At 44.3% G+C, this 25,907-nt stretch overlaps 1 protein-coding gene across 6 annotated transcripts; it reads left to right on the forward strand.

Moving 5' to 3' along the window:
• OTUD7B (OTU deubiquitinase 7B) lies at window positions 1–24,594 on the forward strand. Of its 6 annotated transcripts, XM_058159834.1 has the most exons (13): window positions 1,786–1,917; window positions 4,207–4,266; window positions 13,687–13,828; window positions 14,286–14,456; window positions 14,643–14,861; window positions 16,406–16,507; window positions 16,969–17,096; window positions 17,387–17,499; window positions 17,887–18,014; window positions 19,545–19,694; window positions 19,895–20,009; window positions 20,652–20,736; window positions 21,998–24,594. In XM_058159834.1, the coding sequence occupies exons 3-13, from the start codon at window positions 13,744–13,746 to the stop codon at window positions 23,318–23,320; spliced, it is 2,619 nt and encodes an 872-aa protein (XP_058015817.1). In that variant the 5' UTR covers window positions 1,786–1,917; window positions 4,207–4,266; window positions 13,687–13,743; the 3' UTR covers window positions 23,321–24,594. The 6 variants fall into 6 exon arrangements, with proteins under 6 accessions (XP_058015816.1, XP_058015821.1, XP_058015815.1 ...); XM_058159833.1 differs by lacking the exons at window positions 1,786–1,917; window positions 4,207–4,266 and adding an exon at window positions 1–158; XM_058159832.1 differs by lacking the exon at window positions 4,207–4,266 and having other exon boundaries at window positions 1,647–1,917.
• Window positions 24,595–25,907: the final 1,313 nt, after the last annotated feature.

The following is a 25,907-nucleotide window of genomic DNA, read 5'->3' on the forward strand; positions in this document are numbered from 1 at the left end:
CAAGCTGAATGGGAAGATAAGCACTGAGGTCCTCAGACCGAGATTTATTTCTTCTTCTTGGGAAGAGCTGTGTGAAACAGTAAAGAATCCTCTGTTCTGGAACTTTCTTTTTCTGGAGATTCACCCAAGTTGAGGGCTGGATGTTTTCAGGGAATGAAGTAAGCATTTTAATTATTTTTCTGAATGCTTGGGGAAGAATTTGACTATGAATATGAATATTATTTGTAATATACATTTTCACTATTTTAAACTAATGTAATGTTAGTCATGGGATATGACTCCAAATATTACGTTGTATATCTTTTTGACAAGTGACCAGATGTCCTTAGTTACAATGTCTGTGCACTCATTCATGCAGGAAAAGATACGTGTTGGCAGTTCCAATGAAGCTATTTTCCTACCAGATAGCAGCAAGATTTAGGTACAGCGGTCCTGTCCAGTTCCAGGAGAGAGCCCATTTGTAGTCCAGTTATTAAAAGAACAAGAGTGAATAGTACTTCAGGTTTATTTTGATGGTGGCTTTGCCCACACCAAAAAGGCTGATTAAAAGCAAGTAATCCGATCAAATTCCCAGTATATGGGATGGTCAGTAAAGTAGTTTATCATGCTTTATTACTTCACAGGATGCTATCTTTATACCTGAATATTATTCCAGGCCAAATGACATCCTAACGCCCTGTTCCCGGTACATATTTTTATTTAATAAAAGTACAAACTGCAATAAGTTTTTAAAGGACAGGTACACTCATCCATACAGCACTATATTATGTGAAAGCTCACTTTCAGCCAGTTGCCTGGCAATAACACGGCACTTACAAAATCTGGGCAGTTTGGTTACTGGATCTGCCCTTTGCATCACTGTGTGCCAGCCAACGTTTCTCTGCATTAAGTGGGGTAACAAAGAGGAAGGAACTGGTGGTTCCTGGTGCTCTCTGAGCTTGGTTGTTTTCTTGTAGGCATTTCATTATCCAGACTAGGTAACCTCACCGGTGCTAGTCAGTTGTATTGCACTGCATCCAACGTTTCCGGAAATGCAGCTACATAAGTCCACATAAACCTCGTAACACGGCCCATCCTACTGAATTCCAGAGTTCACTCCCAGGGAACCGATTAGCAGAATAACCGATTCAAAAGGCATCCCGGAGAATAAGTCCGGCTGAATAGACAGAAGAGGTTATTTTTGGTCAAAGTGGCCAAATTTACAGTGGGGAAAGACGTCTGTGGAGGAATTCGCTTTGTTAGGATGTAGACTGCAGCCCCCTCTTTAAAGACAAGCCTCCTCCAGCGGTATTTTACTCTACGGGCCCTTTCTCTACCCTGCTTCGTTGGGCGGGACCGCCTTGGGCACCGCTCTCTCGGAAGCGCGTCCCCAAAGTCGGGAGGCATCTGGGCATCGAAAGACAGCGAGCGAGCGAGCGAGGCCACCCAGAGACAGAGGGAGGGCGGAAGGGGCCAGCAAGCGCTGGCTCATCTGCGTCCGCCCTCAGCCCATCCCGACCGACCGAGAGGCGGGCCTCGGACCCAGCCCGGAGGGGAGCCCTCGCCACCCCCGCCTTCCCCTCCGGGAACCCCCCCCCCTTCACGAGGAAAGCCCCGCCCCCCACGAGATTGCCCGGTGCCTGGACCCCGCCCTGGAGCACCCGAGAAACACCTCCGGGCAGAAAAGAAGATCCAGCGCACCGGAGTTCCGGGGCGAAAGAGCAGGGGACGCTGGAGCAACGCACACGCGCAGAGAGCGAGCGAGCGAGCGAGAGCGAGGAAGGGGCGAGCGGGGCCTGGAGCGGGCGGAAAAGGGGCGCCGCCGCCCTCTTTCCTCCGCTCCTTCCGGTCGGTCTCCGGGAGGCCATCCGGCCGAGGTTTCGCCTCTCGGTCTGGGCCTCCTCGGAGCCGGGATGGCGGCGGCCGAGGACGAGCAGGGTAAGTAAGTGGTGGGGAGCCGGCTGCCATCCCAAGTGCTCCCGAGAGCCGCCTCCAAGCCCGCCCAGGACCCGCCGGCTCCCTGGCCTCTGCCCGTTTGTTGGCCGAAGCCTTCCCTGCCTGTGGCTCGGACGGGCCGGGCGCCTTTCCCCCGGGTCCCCTTCGCCTTCGCTTCCCGGCCTCTTCCGATCGGCCGCCGCATCCTCCTTTTCCCGGGCTCGGCTAACTCCTGGCCTCTCCCGAGAGTCGGCCGCCACTTTCGCTTTTGGCCGGCCGGGAAGTCTCCGCCGAAGGGCGGCTGGAATCGACCCCCGCCCCCGGAATCCTCCCGGGCTAATTTTAGCAGATGCGCTGCGCGGGTGCAAGAAGGGCCGGGGCGCCGCTTGACTCCACAAGCCCTTGTCCGGGGTCAGGAGGGCGCGATGACAGACGCCGCCGCCGCCGCGAGGGCGAAGTGAAAGGTTGAGGGCCGGCTGAGGATGACCCAGACTTGCTTCCCGGACGGCTTGGTACCCAGTGGGCCCCCAGGAAATAAGGCCTCTCCGGCCTCCCCCCTGGCCTTAAAAGGGGCTGTGAAAACAAGCAGGAAAGAGGCCCCTTGGCTGCTTCAGAGGCCTGCCTTTGGAGAGTCCAGCGAACCTTCCTTGCTGCCCAGCCCAGCTCCAAGCAGCCTTCCCCATCCCTCCCTGGCCCTTTGCTTCTGGAGGAAGCAGAGCCCCCTCAGCCCCGGTTCCTTTCGTTTGGAACCCCTTCCATTCCTGCTAGGCCTCCTTGGCAGCCTGGAAATCCTTTGGGGTGGGGGACGGGACAGTCCTTGGTTGCCACCCCTTGGGCTCCACAGGAGCAGGGCTGTTTCCTGTGGTGTTCCAGCAGCCGCCTGTCTAAGAGAAGGTGATTTCCAGCGGGTGTGTTTTCTTCCAAAAAGTTTTGTGGTCCCTCCTCCCGGATGCTTGTTGGGAGCCCTTAACGTGCTTTGGACCTGACTGCTATCTGTAGACCAGGGGTCTCCAACCTTGGCAACTTTAAGACTTGTGGACTTCAACTCACAGAATTCCTCAGCAAAGCAAAGCTGGCTGAGGAATTCTGGGAGTTGAAGTCCACAAGTCTTAAAGTTGCCAAGGTTGGAGATCCTTGCTATAGACGATGCAGCCTCGTAATGCCTCCAGCAAGCAGATCCTGCCCGTTTGGCAGCAGGGAGTGAGCCTCTGTTCCTCAACAGGCTGTATTTGGAGGATACCGTAAAGGTCTTTCCCCCACGCAGCAAACCTTAACCAGCTTGCCAGGTGTGGACACCCAACATGGTCCCTTGCAGTTGACGTGATGTCAGAGGACAAGGAGAGAGTGATTGGTTTTCTACCTGTGCAACTGCTTGGGTATGAGGTCCGAATTGAGCCAGGCTTTTCTGGAAGCGAGTATTTTATCCAAGTGAACAGGCTTCCTCACAGAAGTAGGTGCTCTTGGAGATGAGTGTCCTTTGCTTTGCAATGACTGTCCTGGAGGACAGGGACGGCTTTAGTGACAATTCGGTCCTTGGACCTCTGCTACTGATTTTCACTGTGAGGCAAGTAAACGTTGCCGTGCTGACTCCTAGAAAACAAGTCCCTCAAATGATGTGGCTACTGGAAGTGGAAAAGTCTCTTTCCTTTTGCCTTCAAAGGAGGGAGGGAGGGAAGTGAAGTCCTGTCTAGGCAGTTGGCCTTTCTCTCTTGTCTGCCTCCGTCTTCCTGGGAGCAAAGCACGAGTCTTCTGGGCAAGGAGTTGTGCTCTTGGCTCCTGCAGCTTTGATAGTGAGGGATGTGATTAACTTTGTGTGATGAAATCGCGGGGCTTGGCTAGAAAGATTTCTGTGCCTTTGGCTGATGAGTGCCTGCCCGTCAAGCCCTGTTCTTATGAACAGAACACGCCCATCCAAACAAAGGCTGCTTAGGAAAGGCTTGGTGCCTTGTGGGAGCCAATCTTTACACGGGGCTGCTCTTCAACCTAGCAGCATCCCAGAAGCCCTTCTGAAAGAAAAGGGCCATGCCAGGAATTTCCTTACAGTGAGTCATGTGGCTGATGCAGCCAGCTCAGCCGGGCCTTGGCAGCTAGCAGTAGTGGCTGACTCTTGGGGTTTGGGGCAGTGCAGTCTTTTTTTCACCCATACCTAGAAACAGGATCAGGCTCTTCTGCATTCTGTGCCCTACTGCTGCTGAATGATGACAGCCATTCATTCTCCTTAAGCAGCTTCCTTGCACCAAGACGTACCAGCTCCAACCTCTGCTGACCTATGTCCATTTTCTCTGGGTTTAGCTCTGCCTGCAGTGCTGAAAACTGATCCTTGGGCCCATTGCAGGGCCTTCCGGCTATTTGGTGAGTCCACAGGCAGAGCCAGAACTGGGACGAGTCCTACGTCCTTAAGTTAACCTTCTCATTCCATGGAGATCCTGGATGGCCTGAATTCCTTCCTTCCTTGTATTTGTTTCATTCAGATGGGAAAGTGTGTGTTCTGGGTCAGTTCATCTGTGAGTCCAGTGATGATTTCTGGAGCAGCTGAGGTGACCTGTCAACTTTCACTTTAACCTCGGATCTTGCTTGTAGACTAGCTGCTTCTGCTTGCCTTGTTGTCAGTAGGCTCAACCCCACTGCCATCTGTTCTCAATATTTGCTTGGTCCCATTGACCTTCTGATCTTGCCCTCTTGTGTGTTTCTGGCAGCAGTCTTCCAGGTGAACCCTTTAGTATACTATTGATCCAGCCGCTGGCTGAGGCTTGAGAAGACATTGAAATAAGCTGCTAAGAACTCAAGGAAGCAGCTGTGTAGGGATAAGCCTCCATCATGTGGATGATGATACAGTACTACAAAGAAGGAACTGCTCTATTCGCTCTTCTCTACCTTAAATAGTTTAAAGCCTTACACAATGTAAGCAGCCCTGAGTCTTCGGAGAAGGGCGGGATATAAATTCAAATTTAAAAAAAAAATCATTTGCTCCTTACAGTCATTCCACCACTCAAAACAGAATAAACACTGGAGTGGGAGGCCTCTCTACAACTTTAACTGTGGAGGATGAGAATTTGGTAGGGCTTCTTTGGAATCTCAAGAATTGCAGCCATTTCTTTGCTGACTCCTCCACATCATAGAATAGAAATTTCTGTAAGCTGTGAGAACTGTCATGCCTGTTTTGTAAAATAACGGTACTCTACCGAGTTAGGAATTACTGTTTAAAATTCCTAGGAGCAATCAATGAAAGTTGTGTTAAGTATCTGGATTTTTTAAAAATATCTATTAATGCTGAGGCAGATGTGAGTAATTTCAAGCTTAGTGCTTATTTTTTGGAAGAGATGGCCACTTAAGCTGAATGGCACATTTTTGTCTACCAAATGCCAGAGGCAAATGGGAAGAAGTCTGTGGATCCAGCTGGGTAATAGCTCTTATCTTGGAATCCCTCTTGTCCTACAAAGTCCCAAGGCCCAGCTGGCTTCCTCCCACAGCCACTCCAGTGAAGGAGGTCCAGGCTCCGTGCTTTCATAGGACCTTTGTTACCAGGGGTCCTGAGAGCCCAGCCCCTTGGGGCATCCAACTCTTTCCCCCCTTGGCATGCAATCCAGTGCCTTCAGGAAGCATCTCAAGCAGGAAAGGAGGGTAACAGCACCCTTCTGCTTCCATTCCCCAGCAAACCTAATGAGAGGCCGCCTATTTCCAGCAGAGTAGCTGCCTCCTTTGCTCTTTCCTTTCCTTTTCTGAGGCAAGAAAACAAGGCTTTTCCAAGAGGGTGCCCTCACCATAAAACACCCTCTCTGATGGAATGCAGGGATTTTGCTTAGTTTTAGATGGGGCTTTCCATAAAGCATTTCCTATTGGCTGAATGGATGTCCAGAATGGAATGGAGTGGGAGCGGGAGCAGGAACAGCAGCAGGAGCAGAATAGCATTCTTTCTTGGCCAAGTGTGATTGGACACACAAGGAATTCGTCTCTGGTGCATAGGCTCCAGTGTACATATGAACAGCTAGTAATAAATCATAATCATAAAATACAATCATCTGGATATATTTCTTTTAGTTAGGAAGATTGCCAAGCATTTTTAATCATTGGGCAGGTAGGTAGATAGGTAGGTAGGTAGATAGATATTTACCAAGGCATAATAACAACAACAGAGTTGGAAGGGACCTTGGAGGTCTTCTAGTCCAACCCCCTGCCCAGGCAGGAAACCCTACACCATTTCAAACAAATGGTTATCCAACATTTTCTTAAAAATTTCCAGTGTTGGAGCATTCACAACTTCTGCAGGCAAGTTGTTCCACTGGTTAATTGTTCTAACTGTCAGGAAATTTCTCCTTAGTTCACGCTCCTTAGCTTAATAAAGGCTTTATACTTTTTGTTTTAATATGTATGCTAATTTGGCTTACATTAAACATTCAAGAATCTGGCTGATAAATATGCATATCCATTTAAAGATTTGTTACATACGTTTACCGCTGCCTTATGTGCATTGGTTGCATTGGTGATGTTCTCTTTCATAGGTACTGTTCCAAGTGTCTGCATGTTTTAGCCTAGTCATCTAGTTTTAAGTTTATTTTTATCGATGCTGCTTGCTATCTTCCCTACAAATTACAGTTGCAAGTAACTGAATGCCTAAAACAGAGGAACACTTGTTTTTATGTACAAATTGGTATGGTAGAGTTAATGGCCTGAAGATTGGAATTTAGGCAATGAGTTAGGTTAGGATGTTGACAAAGATATTAGGGTTAGGGTTAGGGCCTCTCCTGGTCCAACTGCTTGAACATTGGCTAGACCTGAGATATAGTACATCTGAAATTATTTGGCATATCTTTATGATACAACTTTGGGTATCATCTTTCCTTTCTCAAGCAACATTCTTGTAAGGCTATGCCCCATGCAGGGGTGTATGTATGTGAAAAAGCCATGATGAACTTGATGGAACTTGCTTTGGGGAATACAAGCTTCAGTTGTTAGACTTCTGCCCTTACTTCTTCTGAGATCAGGGCTGCTGTTGGATAATGTGGCTGCATAGTGATCATACTTGTACCTTGGAGTATATTTGCATCTTGGAGTGCTGCATGATTACTCAAGTCATTTGCTTTAGGCCCAACCAACAAATGTGAGAGTTTCTTGCCTCTTCTCTGCTGGGGAGATTTGGGGAAGGATTGGGTCGTAGCAAGTAGGAAAGATAAAATTAAGGGCCCCATTTCTTAGCTGTATTATCATTCATAATAACAGTTTTACTTGGTGCATCTATATTTATTTTATAGCAGTTTAATTATTTTTGTTTTATAATGTATGCCACTCAGGGTCATTTGTTGGAAAGGGTGTTTAGAGAAATCAGATAAATATAGATAAAAATATCCTCTTCATACCCCTTTTTCCTTCACCGTGGCATGTGATTGGCAGCAGAAGAAAGAACCGATGGTCTCTTCCCCCCTGAAGGCAATTATTGCTAAAGTCATAATGTAGCTGGGGGGGGAGGGGAGCTCTTCCTCACCTTTTCAAACAGCAAAAGTGAATTTCTCTAGCATTCTCCTCTATCAAAGAGCCTCTTCTACATTTTATGCACAGGAATTTGCGATAAGATACCACCTCTCCAGCCATCTTTCCTGCAGAAAAATAAGAGGGGGAAAAAAAACGGCACTTAGTTTTCTGCCTGTCAAGAATCTTTTCAAAGCTCAGAAATTATCTACTGTTAAAGTGGGGAGTAAGTAAGCCTCACAATTAGGTCCTTGGGAAGTTAGTAGACTTCTTAAACTTTTATAAACACATATTTTGCTGTTAAGGATCTCCTGGTTTATAAAACTGTATCCTGTTTGGCTATTGGATTATGCATGGATTGGGATTAAAGTGCTGCATGACTGGGAACATATTTTGTGGGAGAAGGTTGGATCACAACAAAGGTGAATGTATTGGGAGGGCTGCACAGTGCGTTGTTAAATCTGCAATTCACTGCTGGAGGATGGATTTAAAAATAGAGGCCAATTCATGGCAAGGGGCTGTAAGTGGAACCCCCACATTTGGGCCAGGCTGTATCTGATGTCCTGGGATAAGGAAGGGGAAGGCAAAATGATTTGTGGACTTACCAAGCAATGTATTTCTGAATAGCATTCATTTGATCTTGTGCCATGTCTGCAGTTTAAGATGCTTAGCTCGCCTTAGCCTTTGCTAGATCTCACCCGTGTCATTGTTGCCCTCCTCCCCTGATCAAACATAAGATAATCTATTTTTGTTATTAAAAACCTATGATTCAGCAACTGGAATTGAAGAGAACTAAATGGAAGACATTTGGCAGGACTTTCCATTTTATATTGTGCCTGAACATTTTTCTATTTTACGTTGCGCCTTTCATGCTTTTTGGCATGAAAGGTGAGGGGAAATATTCACAATTTATACATAATTTTGACCAAGTTGAAAAAAGCCTGATAAATGTGTATTGTTTCCCCGTTGTGATGCAGAGGTTAAGTTATGAAGTTGGACCCAATGGGGTGTGGACTTCTCCACCCTCTATGAAGTCATAAAATGTGACCCATGAATCATTTAACAGTTTACTGATTTATAGTAAGAGTCACAGGTAAGTTGGAATACACAGCTGGAATTCCACGAGCAAACATTCCTGCACCCATTAAAATTCTTTTATTATATAGGTGGCCTTTAATCACTCACTTTAAAAAAATGTGTCTAATAATTCTTTGGCACAGTTTCTCTGTTTAAAGCTACAGTTGCTGGTGAGAAATGATGTGTACCCTGTTCTTATTCCAAAAAATAACAGTCTTTTTCTTAGTCTCTGTCATGTGGTATTCCAAAGTACAGAATCTAACCTTTTCTTTTATATGAAAGTGTTTCTTCCTCGGAATAGGTTAGACCGATCTCCTGTGTGTTTTGGTGCGTGTTTCTCTATGTGTGTGCTCTATGTGTGTGCGCCTGTTCGGAGCCAAGTATAGTTGGCGAAGTCACGGAGGGTCTCATGGGATCTCCTGATGTCCTAGGAAAAGGTGTCACGTGAGGTGAATAACTTGCTCTGGAGCTTTGTGCAGGCTCTGCTGCCAGGAGGCCCAGAAAGGCTGCCAGATGCTTTCCCAGTCTCGCTCATAGAAATGGCAACCTTTGTCCTTCCTCCACCATGCCAGTTACACACTGTTTCCGTGTGTCAAAGTTTTCTCCTGTTAAAAATGGGCAACAGGAAGCTTTGGTTTGCAAAAAGCCTGGCTGCCCGAGAGGGTGGATGTAATTGGTCTTTGTGAAGTGTTTGCCATCACCTTTCTCCCTGAACCAAGTACAGACACTCCTTCTCTCATTTCTTTTCGGCATGACAGAGCACCTAAAAGACCTGTCCAGAGGAAGCTATTTATAGTGAGGATGCTATCCGTTACATCCTGGGCATGAATGTGCAAATGCACCACCCTTGTAGGGCTGGCAAGTTTGCTTATTTTTCAGTTTGGAAAGCCCCCGCTAAGAACATATCGTAAAGGGGGCATTTGCCATTTCCCTGGCTCAAGTTCAGCTTTGGCAGATATGGAGAAAAAGAAAACACCCAGCTTAATTACATTCTTATCAGTCCTTTATGAGGAAAGAAGCTGAGGTTAAAGTTCAGGAAAAAATCTCAGGTTAATCTTAGGGTGCTGGCTTTCCTATCAGTGATATGGAACAGGTAATGCCGACCTAATTTTCCAAGATACCGTTTTGGAACCTTTTTACATTAGTAGTTACACTGCACTGTGGATTGGATCCCCAGCCATTTTAGGTTTTGTTTTTTTAATTTTTATGTATTTTTTGGGGGGGAGGGGGTGGCAGTTTGTGGTAAATAAGTGAAATAATGAAATGGCCAGGAATGAGGGCAATGTGTTGCTAGTCGCTTTCCCAGAGGGGCCGCTCCTCCCTCCCTTGCACCAAGATGGCCCTGCCCTACTACTGGCAAGACTTCTTTGGTGGCTCTGCAAGCATATTTTGGAGGCTGCATCATACCTGAAGAGACGCTGAACTTTTGAGTTCCTGACAGCCCAGGGTCAGGCTGTGGTTTGCACGCAGTCATCCGTGTTTTAAAGGAAAATATTACTGGTCACTGCTTATGTTCTCTCTTTCTTTTCCCTTGCTTGTTCCCTAGAAATAAAGGAGCATTATGGAATTTGTCTATGAAATTCAGTTTCATTCCTTCTAGGTTTGCTTCCTGTATTCTTTCTCTTCTATTCCTTTTGTCAGAGGTGGCCTATTTTAAACTAATTACCCTAAATAGACCTTGACTTACTGCTATATAAGAACTATAATTTTGGTTTTGAGAACCCAGAATTGTTTTAGAGTACCATTATATGAGTACATCTGAAAAAAACACTTACTCAGGTATGCTCTTGTAAAATAGTTCCTCGTGCATAGAGATAGTTACTGTGAGATAATAGCAAGTGACTGCAGTGATTTGGTTATGTGTTTTGAAGAAAAGGGGGCCTCAAGATTGATGGAACTGCTTATGGTAACCATAACCATACTTAAAATCAGACTAGCAGAGGGAGGAAGGAAGGAAGGAAAAGGGAGGGAGGAAGGAAGGAAGGAAAAGGGAGGGAGGGAGGAAGGAAAAGAGGAAGGAAGGAAGGAAGGAAAAGAGGAAGGAAGGAAGGAAATGACATCATTACAGGACTGATGATGCATATCATATACACATTGAGTTTCCAAGCTGGTACTTGATTTTTTTTTATTGCCTTTTCTTCAGAAGTGACTGGTAGATAAATAACGTCACTGGCTGTGCTTATATGGCTTTCAGACAGGTTATTAGAAGAATCCCTCCTTGCTTTAGGGGCTGTGTTTCTGATTGGAAGGTGAATTAAGACTAGAGACTTTAGCACAATAACAAAAAGATGTATTCCTTCCAATAGCAAATCCTTCTTCTTGAATCCCCCAGGGATAGTAATAGCTGGTTTCAAAGATGGGGAAATAATCTATTATTAAGGACTTCTCCCTTATCTTCTCCTAGCCTCTTGGACTGTCTTCTGTTTAAAAGTCAATCTGATATTTTGCCTAACCAGCTTCTAAGGCAAAGTGACCCAATTCTACTTTCCTTTTACTTCTCTATTATCCAGCCTAAAAGATAGAAATGTTATCCATGCTTCATATCAGTAACAATTCCTTTTCCTCAGTTCAAAAGTATCACAGGGAGTGGCCCAGCTTATTCTCCTACATCCATAAAAATCTGCTGCTTTATTCCATATAGCATTTTTTTTAACCATTGTGTATATTCTAGGTAGGGGACGCAGTGGCTCAGTGGCTAAGACGCTGAGCTTGTTGATCGAAAGGTTGGCAGTTCAGCGGTTCGAATCCCTAGTGCCGCGTAACGGGGTGAGCTCCCATTACTTGTCCCAGCTTCTGCCAACCTACCAGTTCGAAAGCACATCAAAAAAAATGCAAGTAGAAAAATAGGGACCACCTTTGGTGGGAAGGTAACAGCATTCCATGCGCCTTTGGCGTTGAGTCATGCCAGCCACATGACTACGGAGACGTCTTCGGACAGCGCTGGCTCTTCGGCTTTGAAACGGAGATGAGCACCGTCCCCTAGAGTCAGGAACGGTTAGCACATATGTGCAAGGGGAACCTTTACCTTTTTATGTTCTAGGCAGGTAGCAAAAGAACTTTAGCATTATCCATATGATGGGGATATCGCGCACCATGGCACAGGTAGCATTCTTGCTGTCTTGGCATCAGCATTCAAAGCAACATATTGCTAGCAGCTTCAGATGTCCGGCTACCACCCTTGTTCCCTGCTAAGTCATTGGGAATGGTGCCTGCTGGTTTTTTTGCCTCCTACAGATGAGATTAAAATGCAATTATTGTGCATGTGCAAATTAAGGAAAGTCAAGAAAAGAAACTTCATATTATTGTTTATAGATCTAAAAGTTTTTGCAGGTTTCTATCTCCTCTGTGTACCTACCACAGAACAAAAAAAAATCTGTTAGTCATTTGAGGTATTATTTTTCATCCAGGGATGTAGCAAGTCAGGCGTGACAAAGGCCAACCCAGCAGATTCTTTGCAAAGAAATCTCTGCCCTCTTGTTTTCCTCTCTCTCCGATACAGCAGAGAAGTTACTGCTGGGCCTGTAAAGCTCGGACTTGTCGTGTGATCTTTGGGAGGACTAACCCAAGAGATGCACTTTTGCTCGTCTGTTTGGAGCCTGGGAGTGGGGAGGGGGAAAGCACCCAAAATCAAGATTCTTAGAATTTTGTTAGGGTTTGTTCCCCAATTGGAAGGCTGAGGGCAGATTGCAGCAATAGTTAATAAAAGCAACAATTAAAGTATTTCTAATGGGAGATATCAGTCAGCAGTCTAGTCCACTTATCATTCCACCTCTGAATCTTTCAGTACTTCCCACTTTTGTTGCGCTGGGCAACAGACAGGAAAAAAATTATTTCCAATTACTTTGTAAGAGGGAGTGGAACGTGGAACATGTTTGGGGTATGTGGGTGTGTATTTGAGGCAGAGCAGTAGAGAGGGCAGGAAAATGCTGATTATAAGGCTGTGGAGCAAACTACTTTCTTCCACCAAGGATTACATGTCTTGGGGGAAAATTTGAGATTGAAGTTTGGCAATTGGCTGGACAAGAACAAGAAATTAACAAGGACTTCCTCCCTCCCTCCCTTTTGTCTGCTACTTTTTCAGACTTCCAGGGCAAGGGTAAATCTTTCTTTCTTGGCAGACCTGATCAGCTGTAGATCACTTATAGCGCAATTTGCAGGCTGCCTAAGCAGGGTTGAGCAAAACAGTCTTCAAGATTGCTATTGGGTAGTGACTTGTGAGGTCCCCTTATAGCAGCATTGTTAATCTTTTTCATAGCAAAAAGAACAAATGTGGTAATTCCAGTAGAAATCTGAATGAAAAGCATGCAGAAATATTCTTAAGGTTCTTTCTGATGTGAATGGCCTCTGAAATTCCACTATAGGGAGAATGATCCTTTTGCTAAGTAAGGACAGAAGTTCTAGAGAACTTTCAATCCATTTGAAACAAATATCCATTTCTGCCATTGTGGCTGAAAAATCCTCCCCTTTCTCCTAGTTTAGATTCATGTTTTGAGTATTGAAATCCAATTCATATTTTATGGAAATATCCGTTTGTGTTCATTTTAATTAGCATTCTTGGCCTTTTGGAGCTTTTGCAGATGCCAGAGTTATTCTTTGAGAATACAAGGATGTCTTTATTCGGTGCTTTTAAAATTATCGTTTACAGCTTTTGTTTCGCAGTGTCGAGCATAAAGTCTTGAGAAGTACAGATAGCCATTTAGCATTGACTTGTTTAGTGACTGCTTAGTTACGACAGTAATGAAAAAGTAACTTTGCAATTTCACATTTACAACCTTCACAGGTCTGTAAAAAAAAAAGGAAAGCTGGAGTAAGGGTTAGGGTTAGGACAAGCATAGTTGCAGTTTCATTTAGCGACTGCTTTGCTTAAGGTTGCCTGTCATTAAATGAGAACACCCTTTATTTCATGATGGGATGTGGGTACCGACCATTCTGCCCCCCTGTTCTTTGGCAGGTGGTTTGTGCCAAAAGCAAATTTATACTGTAATTGATTGTTTCCTGACTGCTTATTTCTACCCTATGACTATCATTAAGTGTTGTACCTTATGATTCTTGACGAACGTATCTTTTCTTTTATGTACACTGAGAGCCTATCCACCAAGACAAATTCCTTGTGTGTCCAATCACACTTGGCCAATAAAATTCTATTCTATTCCATTGAATCAAAGGGGCAAATCTGTCTGATGACCTCTGTAGCAACCAGCCAGACTCCCATCTTCTCTTTTTCTTCTCTAGAATGAAAAACTGTCCCGGCTAGATGTCCCTGCAGTTCCAGCCACCTTCAAGGAATTCATGACCCTGGATATGGATGTCGTCCTCTCGGATTTTGTTCGCTCAACGGGGGCAGAGCCGGGATTGGCAAGAGACTTGCTTGAAGGTAAAAACTTCAGTTTGAAGATGGTTTTCACTTTTTACTGCCACCCTTGACTCTTGCCTTGTAGTTATCCATTTCTGAGTTGCAAAATAATACGGTCATCTCAGAAAATGCCACATCCGGCTATTCATGATTACCTGCAGCTCATCCCAAAGCTGCCCGTCTTGAGGTGGGGGTTTGTTGTAGGATTTTATTCTATAGTTGGGTATCTCATAAATCTCCGTCCACGACAGTTTCCCTCCAGTGAAATGCTTAATGCTTATGATGATTCCCTGAATGGGCAGAAAGGGTTGAGCGCATTGTTTCTAGAAATTTAGAGAAAGCAGAGATAAAAGGCTGAGATTGGGGGAACCACCTTTAGATGATGATGATGGTAATGATTCCCAAATTTTCTTACGAAGGAAAAGAGGAGGTTGGCTTGGCTTTTCAAAACCTGCTTACGCTTCTTTCTTTTTCCTAGGGAAAAACTGGGACTTGAATGCTGCACTGAATGATTTTGAGCAGCTGAGGCAGGTCCATGCCGGGGTCCTGCCCCGTTCCTTCAATGACAGTCGCACTTTTAAATTTGTGGAGAAGGAGATTGCCCGGAGTGTCCGGCCACAGCTGCAGCGCCAAGATGATATAACTCAAGGTAAGAGCTTCTCCTGGTGCTGAAAATGATTCCTTTATGGAAAGAGGCACTATCTGCATCCCAAGGAAAGGGAATCAGCATCTGGGGGAAGGTGGTGAATTTTTCCTGTATTTGAGTTCCTGTCACAGTTTGGAGAGGACAAGCATGCCGCCTCTGCAGCCGCTCCCCTTCGTCTTCTGTTTTCAGAGAAGCGCTTGTCCCGAGGCATCTCCCATGCCAGCTCCACCATCGTCTCCTTGGCTCGCTCCCATGTCTCCAGCAATGGCGGCGGCGGCGAGCATCTCTTGGAGATGCCGATCTGCACCTTCCAGCTCCCTGACCTGAATGTTTATAGTGAAGACTTCCGGAACTTCATCGAGCGGGATCTCATTGAGCAGTCAATGCTGGTGGCACTGGAACAGGCTGGTGAGTGGAGAGTTGCTGCTTTTCGAAAAGGAGATGCAAAGGCTGAACCTCTCCTGGGCCCACCTGATGATCGTGCTCAATTACCAAGCTGGAAGAAGTTATAGGTTAGGTATCACTTTTGCGCTGTTGCTTCCTGGGCCTGTCATTTTTAGAGCCAAGCACCAGGGCACTTTGATTCAAAATTCCCCAGAACCTCCTACATCAAAGAGCGGTCCGTGCTGACTAAACCATCCTACATTCTATGCAGGTTACAAGGTTTAAGGTTAACTTGGACTTTAAAATTGTCCAACTTGGAAAATATGTTCAGGCAGTTTCTTGGCTGTGAGGCTTGGAAGAAGAAGAAGAAGAAGAAGATGATGATGATGATAATGAGAATAATAATAATAATAATAATAATAATAATAATAATAATAATAATAATAATAATAATAATAATAATAATAATAATATAAAGATCTTATAAAGATCTTGCAATCAGAAATGCCTTTATGTTCCTTTCAAACATAATTTGCTTTTGCTATTGCTATTGCTTGTAGCAGAAAAAGGATGATATAGCCAAAAGAAAAAGGATGATGTATCCAAAAGAAATAGACAAAATAAAAATCCTTTTCAAGTAAACAGTGTTTTAGCTTTCCTCAGGTTTGGTTTTTATCTCTCTTGCTCTGTGGAATTCTGCTGCTCAGTGACAGGGTGGGTCTTGGCTGTGCTGCATGCCACCGAAATGGGGAGCGGCTGGTCTGTTTAGGAAGGCTGGTGGCTGAGGGCCAATCATGTCTGTTTCCATCACAGAGTCAGATCCTTTCTCTTGGAGGACGAAGGAGGACCCATTGCTGATCTCCAGCCTGTTAAGCATGCCATTCCAGGGAAAGCAAGGGATTTACCTGTGATTAATCATTCTAATCAAAAGTTTCTCTTGTTCTGAGCCTTCTGGTAGGATTGAGTTGTTCTTGAGAAATGTTGTTTTGCCTGTCTTGCTGGGCAACCATGACATTTTGATATTTTTTTAATCTCTTTTTTGTAAAGGAAGCTGGAGGCAGTTATTGCCATATTTCAGGCAAGATCAAGAGTTTTGCTCTAGTTATAAGGGAAATACTGCTTTGGTTGGTTTGCTGCTAACCCTCCCCCTCATCTCTTTGGCTTTGTATGACTCTGCCACAAACTCATTAATGCACAGTGCGGTAATCTTCTTCATTTCCAGTTTGTTTTTAAGATCCAGCTGAGTCTTTCTTTTTCTGTCACCTCTTTTGTCTCTCAAGTAGTTGTTGTAGTTTAGTAGGTAAGAATCAAAGTTGGTGAGTCTCTAAGAAATCATTTCTTTCTTTACATAATAGGCAAGGAATAACTCACTAAATGCAGAAATTAGGCCAAAGGAAGAGAGCAGCAGTGTGTCCTTGAAATGCTCCAACCCATACACTCTCAAATGCAGAACACCTGTTTGTATTTAGTGTGTGTGTGTATATATATATATGTGTGTGTGTGTGTGTGTGTATGTACGTACGTACGTACACACATACACACACACAATCTGTTCTCTCCTTGCCTAGGTCGTCTGAACTGGTGGGCCAACATAGATCCCAGCTGCCAAAGGCTGCTTCCCTTGGCAACAACGGGGGATGGAAATTGCCTACTTCATGCTGCATCCCTAGGTAGGATCTTTTGTCGTAAAGTACACATTTATTCTGTGCATTCCTTCTGCTGCTGGGCAGCTGGGCTACCTTTCTTTTTTTTTCCTTCCTTCCTTCCATCCTTCCTTCTCATTCCCTCCCTCCCTCCCTCCCTCCCTCCCTCCTTCCTTCCATAAGCAACAGCTTATGATGTTTATAGTTTCCTGGTAAAAATGACAAATACCTGTTACCACAGAATCACTTTGAGTAGCCTTTTGAGCCCTCTTCTCAGGCTGCATGTCCCAGATAATTCTCCTCTCCCCCCACCCTCCGCTTCCTCTTCCTCCTCCATCCGCTGAGCTTCCTGACTACTGTAAGCCACCAATACTATAAACCAAAATCAAGGCAAGCACGACATAGGTTCATGATTGAACATGGGATTGGGCCCAATTAAACTTGCTTTAAAAGGAGGCTGTTTCTTATTCCCTCCTTACCACCTCCAGGTATGTGGGGTTTCCACGACAGGGATCTGATGCTCCGCAAATGCCTTTACACCCTGATGGACAGAGGGGTGGAGAGGGAGGCTCTGAAACGGCGCTGGAGGTGGCAGCAGACCCAGCAAAACAAAGAGGTAACGATTTGGAGCGGCCTTTGAGAAGTGGTGTGGCCAGTCTTGGCTCTCTGCTTTGTTCAGAAATGGGGATTCTTTAGCCTGAGAGTCAGCTTTGCGTCCCTTTTGAAGCCTAACTCTCTCGACTGTCAAACATGGGGGTCTCTTTTTTAAACCCCTAAATGCAGCGGCTCCTCCCAGACCAGTCTTGGGGAATAATCTTAAACCCTCTCAAATAGGATGACCGAGAGGAGACATTTCATTTGCATATAGATTTCTTACTCTCTTCACTGTCTCTGTCGATCTTATAGTCTGGTCTAGTATACACAGAAGAAGAATGGCAAAAAGAGTGGAATGAGCTGATCAAACTGGCTTCAAGTGAACCCCGTATGCATTACGGCACCAACAGTGGGAACTGTGTAGGGTAAGGAGGATGTTTCGTTAAGCAAGATATTGCAATGCCCAGGGCTTCAATTACCTGGGGGGATACTTTATGGGTCCTTAAAAAGATGCTCTAATGGAAATAAATGCACTTGTTTGTGAAGGCGCATGCAGCAGAAAACTGCATCTGGTTATGCCACCTAGGTTAATTCCCGCCAAATGGCAATTTATGCCTGTCTTGGCCGTGTGTGTATAATAGGCCAATCTTCATTCCCTGGGCTGCTGCCTCCAATCCATAGGGTGACTGCCTTCTTCTGAGTGACACAGGAAAGGGGTGCACAATACAGTGATTCAGCATGCAGAACGTTAAACATTTAGTCACCTCTCTCTTCCCCCCCACTTCCCCACACTTCTTGGTTGTTTTCTTCAGGGTGGAAGGGTCTGAGGAGCCTGTGTATGAGAGCCTGGAAGAATTCCACGTTTTTGTCCTTTCCCATGTATTGAAGAGGCCCATTGTGGTTGTGGCAGACACCATGTTGCGAGATTCTGGAGGAGAAGGTAAGAGTGCAGTGAGGTGCATTCAGAAAGTGGGGCTGTGATCTGCCTTGGTCGTGCCCATTGCTATTTTCAGTATGCTTCTTATTTGGAAAGGAAAATGGCCCAAGTAGTAACTCTTGCAGAGGAAAGCTTCTGTACAAGGCTATCGAGACACGATTTCTATTGCAAACAATATTGACATTCAAGGGCTGGCTTGGAAGGCGCCAAGACAAGGAAGAGTCATTCGCACAGAGTAGTCTCAGTGGTTACTTTTGGTTTCATAGTAAAAGTTGAGAGTTTTCTCAGTGTCCATAGTTTACTTAGTCATTGAATATAAGGTTTGGAAGAGACCTTACAGATCATTCAAACTTTTGCTTAGCATAGAAATCCAGTATAGCAGTATTCCTTGCAAGTGGCCATCCACCCACTATTTCAGGGTCTCCAGCAAAGGAGGGCCCACCCGTTCTCTGGCAGTCTCCTGAATAGGTTTCTTCAAATTTGAACTCACCGGTTTCTGTCCTGCTTCCTGGAGCAATTCTGTATAGTTCTGTCCCATCTTTTCCATCATAGCCCTTCAGATACTTGAAGAAGACATCCATTATGTTTCCACATAGTTGTCTTCTCCAAGCCAAAGATGCCATTGCCTGCAACCATTGAGGGGGTCTAGGAAACCCATTCTGCAAGGGAGCCTGGAGATCTTTTCTGAAAGTCCAAGGAATAAGAGCTCTTTCTGAAGACCTTGGTGTCAGGGTTCCAAGTAACACCCCCTCCCAGTTTCCCACAGCACTAAGCAGAGGTGGGTTTCAGCAGGTTCTGACCAGTTCTGGAGAACCGGTAGCAGAAATTTTGAGTAGTTTGGAGAACCAGTAGTAAAAATTCTGACTGGCCCCGCTCCCATCTTGCCTCCCAAATCCTAGCTGATTGGGAAGAAATGGGGATTTTGCAGTAACTTTCCCCTGGATTGAGGTGGGAATGGAGATTTTACAGTATCCTTCCCCTGCCACGCCCACCAAGCCACACCTACAGAACCGGTAGTAAAAAATTTTGAAACCCACCACTGAGCACTAAGTGTGGCAGCCCTGAAGATCCAAAAAAAAAAAAAGATGGCCTCCAGGGCCGACACTTGGAACTTTGTGTCTCATTCCTCCATCTCTCGATCCCCACCATCTACTTTTCTTCTATGTTCTGAGAGGTTTCCTGGTACCGTTGAACCTCTAAAGTGCTTCCTGCATCCGTTCCAGGAATTCCTTGTCATCTCTGATAAGCTTATGGGGTGGACAGTTTTGCTTTTCTCCCAGGGAAGGCACCAGTCTGCATGTAGCACATGTGTAATTCTTAGAACCTTCCAGGAAAAGCACACACACAGAATAGATCCCAAAAGCAGTTTCTTCTGTCTTTACTTCATTCAATATAAGTCCTTCGCTCTCTTGACCATTTTTTGCAAACTTCCCTCAGCAACTCCCTGCTGGGTGCACCCATTCTCTCAGTGATGATGATGATGATGGTAATTGAGGAACCTGGTTTCACAAGAGGCTTCTTTCTCCTTTCCAGCGTTTGCTCCCATCCCCTTTGGGGGCATTTATTTGCCTCTGGAAGTTCCTGCCAGCAAGTGCCATCGTTCGCCATTGGTTCTGGCCTATGACCAAGCCCATTTCTCTGCCCTGGTGTCCATGGAGCAAAAGGAGCCCGTCAAGGAACAAGGTGTGCACAAAACGGTTTGCTGCTCTGTTGTTATCTTGTCTTCTGTCCTTGCTCTCCGCCTTGGATCCTGTAAAAACATCAGGCTGAGAGTTCTATGATCCCCTTTCTATTAAATATACGGCTTTCTTTTGCTTTCCCAACTCCAAATTCTGTTTTTAGGGACCTTAAGGAAACTGTTTTTTTTTTCTTTTTCAACCTAGCTGTGATCCCTCTGACAGACTCTGAACACAAATTGCTTCCAGTACACTTTGCAGTGGATCCTGGGAAAGACTGGGAGTGGGGTAAAGATGACAATGATAACGTCAAATTGGCAAGGTAAAAAAAAAAAGAGAGAGCTCAGTGTGGAAGAAATGTTGAGTTTCTACATTTTTGGATTTTCATATTAGAGTTTAAAAGGAGTAAGTGGGGACAAACAGATATCCAGAGAAATAGGTCTTGGTAAAGAACAGTAAGCAATGGAAGGGGTAAAGAATCACGCAAGAGATGAGAGGTTAGGTGCAGGAGGTGACCAGGCTGAGCCCCAGGGAGGAGGGGTCAAGTGCATCATCAGCCTCTGGCCCTTTGCGCTCACAAGGGATCCGAGTCCAGCCCACCTTGAATTCCGTGGACTCCTATCTGCCACTTAGCTCCTTTGACCGCAAGCAGTTCAGGTTCTTGTAGAGGGGGTTAGCTGAGGAAAAAAAATATTTAAACCGCCTTGACTGCTGATTTTCTGCGCTTGGGAAAGGGGAAATTGCTAACGACAGAGTGGCAGTCTTTTGAAATATGAATTAGAGTGAAAAAAGTGAGGAAATCTAGTACTTCCTGTTTAGAAATCTACAATAATTTTTCCAGGGTATTATTTATTTGAAATGTTATTTCATATTTGGAATTGCTATAAGATCCAGGGACAGGAGCTTCGATTTAACTCAGTGGCATAATTTTGTTTTTGTTTTTGACACGGCCATGCCTGTTTAGTGTGACACTTTCACTGGAAGCCAAGTTGCATTTGCTGCACAGCTACATGAATGTAAAGTGGATCCCTTTGTCTTGTGAAATGCAGGTAAAAAATGTTAAAGGAATCACATTCCATGTAATGGGAGGGATACTTCAAATTATTTTCCTGTTCTCCCTAGAATATAAAAATTAAAATATTATTATTATTATTATTATTATTATTATTATTATTATCATAGAATTCTAGATTTGGATTATTTCAGCTGTCGAGTCCAACCCTTGCTCAGTTCAAGGATCCACTTTAAATAATCCTCAATGAATGGCTGCTCAGCCTCTGCTTGAACATACCTCCTCCTCCTCCCCTTCTTGACAATTGCTTTCCCTATCCAACAGTTCAGGAAGGGTTTCCCCCCCCAATTTTTTTCAATGAGACTCTGCCTTTTTGTAACTTAAATCCATTATTCTCAAGAAGACAAAATAATTGTGCTAAGCAGAATTAGATGAAACAGGCCTTTGTGCTAATGTTGCAAAGGTGGCTTGTTTAGCAAGTGATGTGAGCTGCTCAACTTACATTCAGTCTGCTATAGGGGTGAAATGCTCCCGGTTCAAACCGGATTGCCCGATCCAGTAGCGATGGCGGCGGGTGGTTCAGAGAACTGGTAGCAAAAATCCCTCCCCACTCCTGTCCATGCCCAGCTGAGCCATGGGATCATCAGAGTTTTTTTTTTTTTTAAACTTTTAAAAGCATTTTTTTCTTCAGCTGAAAAAATGCTTTTAAAAGGTTCTGGCAATCCCAGCTGAGTTGCCTGATCATTAGAGGCTTTTGTTTCCTTTTAAAAGCATTTTTTTTTGCCTTTAAAAGAAAAAAAACCCTCTGACGATCAGGCAACTCAGCTGGGATCATTTTAAAAGCATTTTAAACCTTTTAAACCTTTTAAACGCATTTTTTTACAACCTCTTCAGCCGAAGAGGTTGTAGAAAAAATGCTTTTAAAAGTAAAAAAAAAAGTTGGCCACACCCACCCAGTCACATTACCCCCCCAAGCCACGCCCACAGAACCGGTAGTAACAAATTTTACATTTCACCACTGACCTACTATGATTTAAAGAGTTTTATATACTAAAGATAGATGTGTCTTTATAGTGTCCAGAATTGTATAATCCTTACTTGAACCATTGTTATCTTTTCTTTCTGGAAAAGGTGCTCCACTCTTAAGACAGATCCATTTTACTGTAGAAATAGATGACATGGAACAGCCTCTCCTACCCAATCACAGTCTCCTCGTTCCCTGGCAGTGCAAAGGTTTTTTTTAATACCACACAGCTGCCTTTTCCTACGTGTAGCACATCTCTCCATTCTTTCTCTAGGCACCTCTTGCTCAGCCGGAGTCTCCAACGGCTTCTGCAGGGGATGAGATCCGATCGGCTGCAGACTCGGGGGATTCAGATAAGGAGTCGGTTTGCAGCAGCTCAGCAAGCAATAGTGGCAGCAGCAAGACCAGCAGCAAGGATAAGGAGAAAGAAAAACCAAAGAAAGAGCGGGAAAAGGACAAGGAGAAGAAACGAGCCGACTCCGTAGCCAATAAACTTGGAAGTTTTGGCAAAACTCTGGGGAGCAAGCTAAAAAAAAATATGGGCGGATTGATGCATAGCCGAACAGTCAAAGGTGGAATGAGCAATGGACAAGGGGAGACCTTGGAGAAGAAAAAGAAAGGCTCCATGAAAATAAGGAAGAGCAGTAAGGAGGAGGCATCTTTTGGAGATTTTTCAACTCTTCCAGAGAAGTCAGATCCAGCTAAGACATCTTCAGAAAAGCAGCCCGATAACTGCAAATACAGCAGTGACGTGAAGTTGAGTTTGAGCATCCTACGAGCCACCATGCAAGGGGAGCGCAAGTTCATCTTTGCCGGTCAGCTGAAGACCAGTCACCGGCACCAGTACCAAGAGGAGATGATCCAACGGTATCTCCTGGATGCTGAGGAGCGCTATTCTGCAGAGCAGAAACAAAAGGAAGCCGAGAAGAAGATGGTAGCACTGGGCAATGGGGGAGCTGCCAAAAAGATGGACTTAGAAGGCAATCCTCTCAAAGGAGAAGAGACTCTGCTGAACTCTATGGACCACCCAGGACTGTTGCCATACAGTCTCCAGAGTTCAGATCTGGCCACAGTGGGTACTAAAATATCCAGTTTTTCCACTGGCCACTCAGGAGTCTTCACCATTCCCCGGCCTTCTATGATGAGCAATGTGGAAGGCACCTATCCTCCTACTTACCAAGATGGCCGAAGACAAGTTGCTGGAGGCCTCTGTGCTCCTTTCCCCTCTTACGCTACCCTGCCCAGGCAGTGTGCACAGAGCCGTTCCCACCTGTCCCAGCAGGTGGGACACCTCTGTACTACAGAGATGGATATGCCACCTAGTTATGCGGAGGTGGACTGTGAAGGCTCTTCCTGCCCAGTTTTGTCCAACAATGGCTACCAAGAATGCACCGAGACAGATGGTAGCTCTCCAAAAGTTGTGCAGGGTGATCGAAGCAAAACATGGCTGCTGTACAATGTACAGCAGACCAAATGCAAACAGCCCAACTGCAGTTTTTATGGACATCCAGAGACTGGGAATTTCTGTTCGTGCTGTTACAAAGAAGAGCTGAAACGCAAAGAACAGGAGAAAGAGACACTGATACATCGGTTCTGAAGAAACAAAAGATGTGCGTTTCATATCTGGACCCATGAGATATGGGGAATGCAATAATTTTCTCTACCCCTGTTCCCCTCTCATTAAGGGGAAGAGCTGGCCAGTTGGGGTTGGTAAGCTGCTTATGGGAGTGGGGAAACTAATGCCCCTTACTTCCTAGAAGCATGGAAGAAAACTCCACATTAAAGAGCAAGGGCTGCTAGAGTAGTGTGTTGGGGACAGTTCCCTAGAAGGTGGGGGTAGAATTCAGGGAGGTTGCATTTTTGTGCAGGACTGTAGTTGTTGAATCAAGCAAATCCTCTAGACCAAAGTTTTGAATTCCAAGATTAGAGAAAAACAATTTTTTGATCATTCTCCAACATATTTTTTTATTTCAAAGGGATTAAAATTAGTATCACTCAGATTTTTCTCAATGGCTGAAACTTGGAGGCTCTTTAACAGTTTCATGTCTTTTTTATGACTATTTTTATGTCTCTGGGGTGTTCTGACACTGCACAGGGGCTGTGTTGGAAAGGAAGTATTTTGAAGAGTGACTCCAGTTCAGTGACCTCCCTCTTCTTCTGATGCTGCCTCCTTCCAAACCCACCCATCTTTTCCCACAATTGTCTGGTCTTCTGAGCATGCCTCTTCTAGCTAGTGTTAGCTTCAGTTAATTAGAGATGGGCTTCAGAGATTTTTTTTTAAGTATATATTTTAAAATTCTCGTCAGGAGCTGAATGTGCTAGGTGGGAAGGAATCAAGTCACGGTGTTGTTTGTACTGAGTAGAGAAAGTTTTAATTGAAAAAATGAAGCTGTTCTTGATGGAATCAAACTACTTGAGAATTTTGGAGACCAGGAGGGAAATCAGTGGGGCTTTAATAAGACCAATAAACCACTGCAGGCAGCTTTGAACATGGAGAGATGAAAGGTGGTAATGAGGCATCACAGCAAGAATCCTTAGCTATCTGATTTTGCTCCAGATACTTTTAAAAGCATCAGAAGATACACCTATGTAATATTTTCTTGTCTGCAGAGAACAACCTTCTTTCTGTGCAAGCTATTTTTTCCCAGACTACCTCTGTTCTGTATAGAAAAAAAATCTGACTGGGGGAACACAAGACAGAAATTATTCTTTGTTCCTTGTGGGTTTTCTAATGCAGTACATTAACTTCCCATCACCTCCAGCCTTCAGAAATATTGGTATATTTTAAAAGCACCTGATTATTCCCACTTTAGGTGTTGCAGCATTTGTTGCAAATATTTTTCCAACAAATAAAGAAAACGCCTTTGATGGCTAAGAACGCCCTCCTAATCAGATATTTCACATAGACATATGCCAGTTATGTTTTGACTGAATTTTGAATGGTGGATAAAGGTTTTTCTTTTCTTTTTTTGGCTCCTTTGGGAGTATAAAACTATGCAATTATTTTCCATCAAGAGCTGCTGAGTTGGGACAGAGAACTGCAAGTGTACTTAATATTTTAAACAATAACCCAACACTCATGGCTTTCTTTAATACTTCTTGCACTGCCTTAACATGGACAGTAGCCCAATATGAAATAACATGGCGCTTTCTTTTTTCTTTCCTAGATAATTTTATTTGAGAAAGGAGCACTATTAAGAGGCAAATTTGTATGTATTGCTATGTTAAATTTGTCAGGATCTGCTGCATAATATAAAATTAAAGTGGGGCTTGCAGAAAAGCTCCTGAGAGACACAAGATGGATTTGCATCCACGGTTGATAGTCCATCCACCCCTCTTGCTAAATGCTGTCATGGAAGATTATAAATTCCTTAATTTCAGAGCCTCATAATAGGGAAAAGGTGTTTTTTTTAAAACAGGATTTGCAGAGGGGTAAAATCAGGAGCAAAAGGAAAATAAAACCATGTATTTATCTTGTTAGGCAACATAAATGTTTACATTGTGTTCAGAAGAATAATTTCAGTCTTAAAATTTGACAGTAGGTGGGCATCTGGGGATTATAATTCATGTGATCTGAAAACCCAACTCAGGATGTTCAATTTTGACATTTCAAGCAGTTTTTGGGTTTGATAAACTAAAATCTAATTTGAGGAAGAGCTTGTTCAGTTGGTTTATGGCTGTATAAAGTAGCTGAGCTCAAAGTAGCCTTTTTTAAAAATTACACATTTCTTCAAAAATTAATTATCCTAAATCAGTTTTTATGAGGGGAGCAGCAATGGTGGTTGCATTTTTATGATTTTCTGTGTCACTTTGCAATGCTGGTTGCTTAAGATGTTATTGCAAGAATTCCTATCAGTGACATTGGACTACTTTTTATTTGATCACTTTCGCTAAATTGAATGTCACCTCCAAATTTTTTGTTTCGAAATGCACATATGCTATCTGAAAGACATGATATATGCAGAATTCCCCCTTCCCATATAATTTTTTCCAAGTAGTGACACCACTTTCTAGAGATCTGTGTGCTTTCTTTTTTTGCTTTTCCAAACTGGTAACTAGTAATTTTGAGATTGTACCTTGACAGTTTGTTGCTGATCACTTTTTAATTATAACTAGTATTATAATTATTATAGCAATTGGGTTCATAGATTGTAGCATTTTTGTACATCAAGATAAAGCAAACA

Source organism: Ahaetulla prasina, chromosome 17 (assembly GCF_028640845.1).
Source record: "Ahaetulla prasina isolate Xishuangbanna chromosome 17, ASM2864084v1, whole genome shotgun sequence".
NCBI lineage: Eukaryota > Metazoa > Chordata > Lepidosauria > Squamata > Colubridae > Ahaetulla > Ahaetulla prasina.

Excerpts from the sequence above, each read along its gene's own strand:
- OTUD7B (XM_058159833.1), top strand. Across the intron at positions 17,500-17,886 it reads AACAGTGGGAACTGTGTAGG|GGTGGAAGGGTCTGAGGAGC; the intron begins GTAAGGAGGATG and ends TGTTTTCTTCAG. Across the intron at positions 20,737-21,997 it reads CTTTGTCTTGTGAAATGCAG|GCACCTCTTGCTCAGCCGGA; the intron begins GTAAAAAATGTT and ends TTCTTTCTCTAG.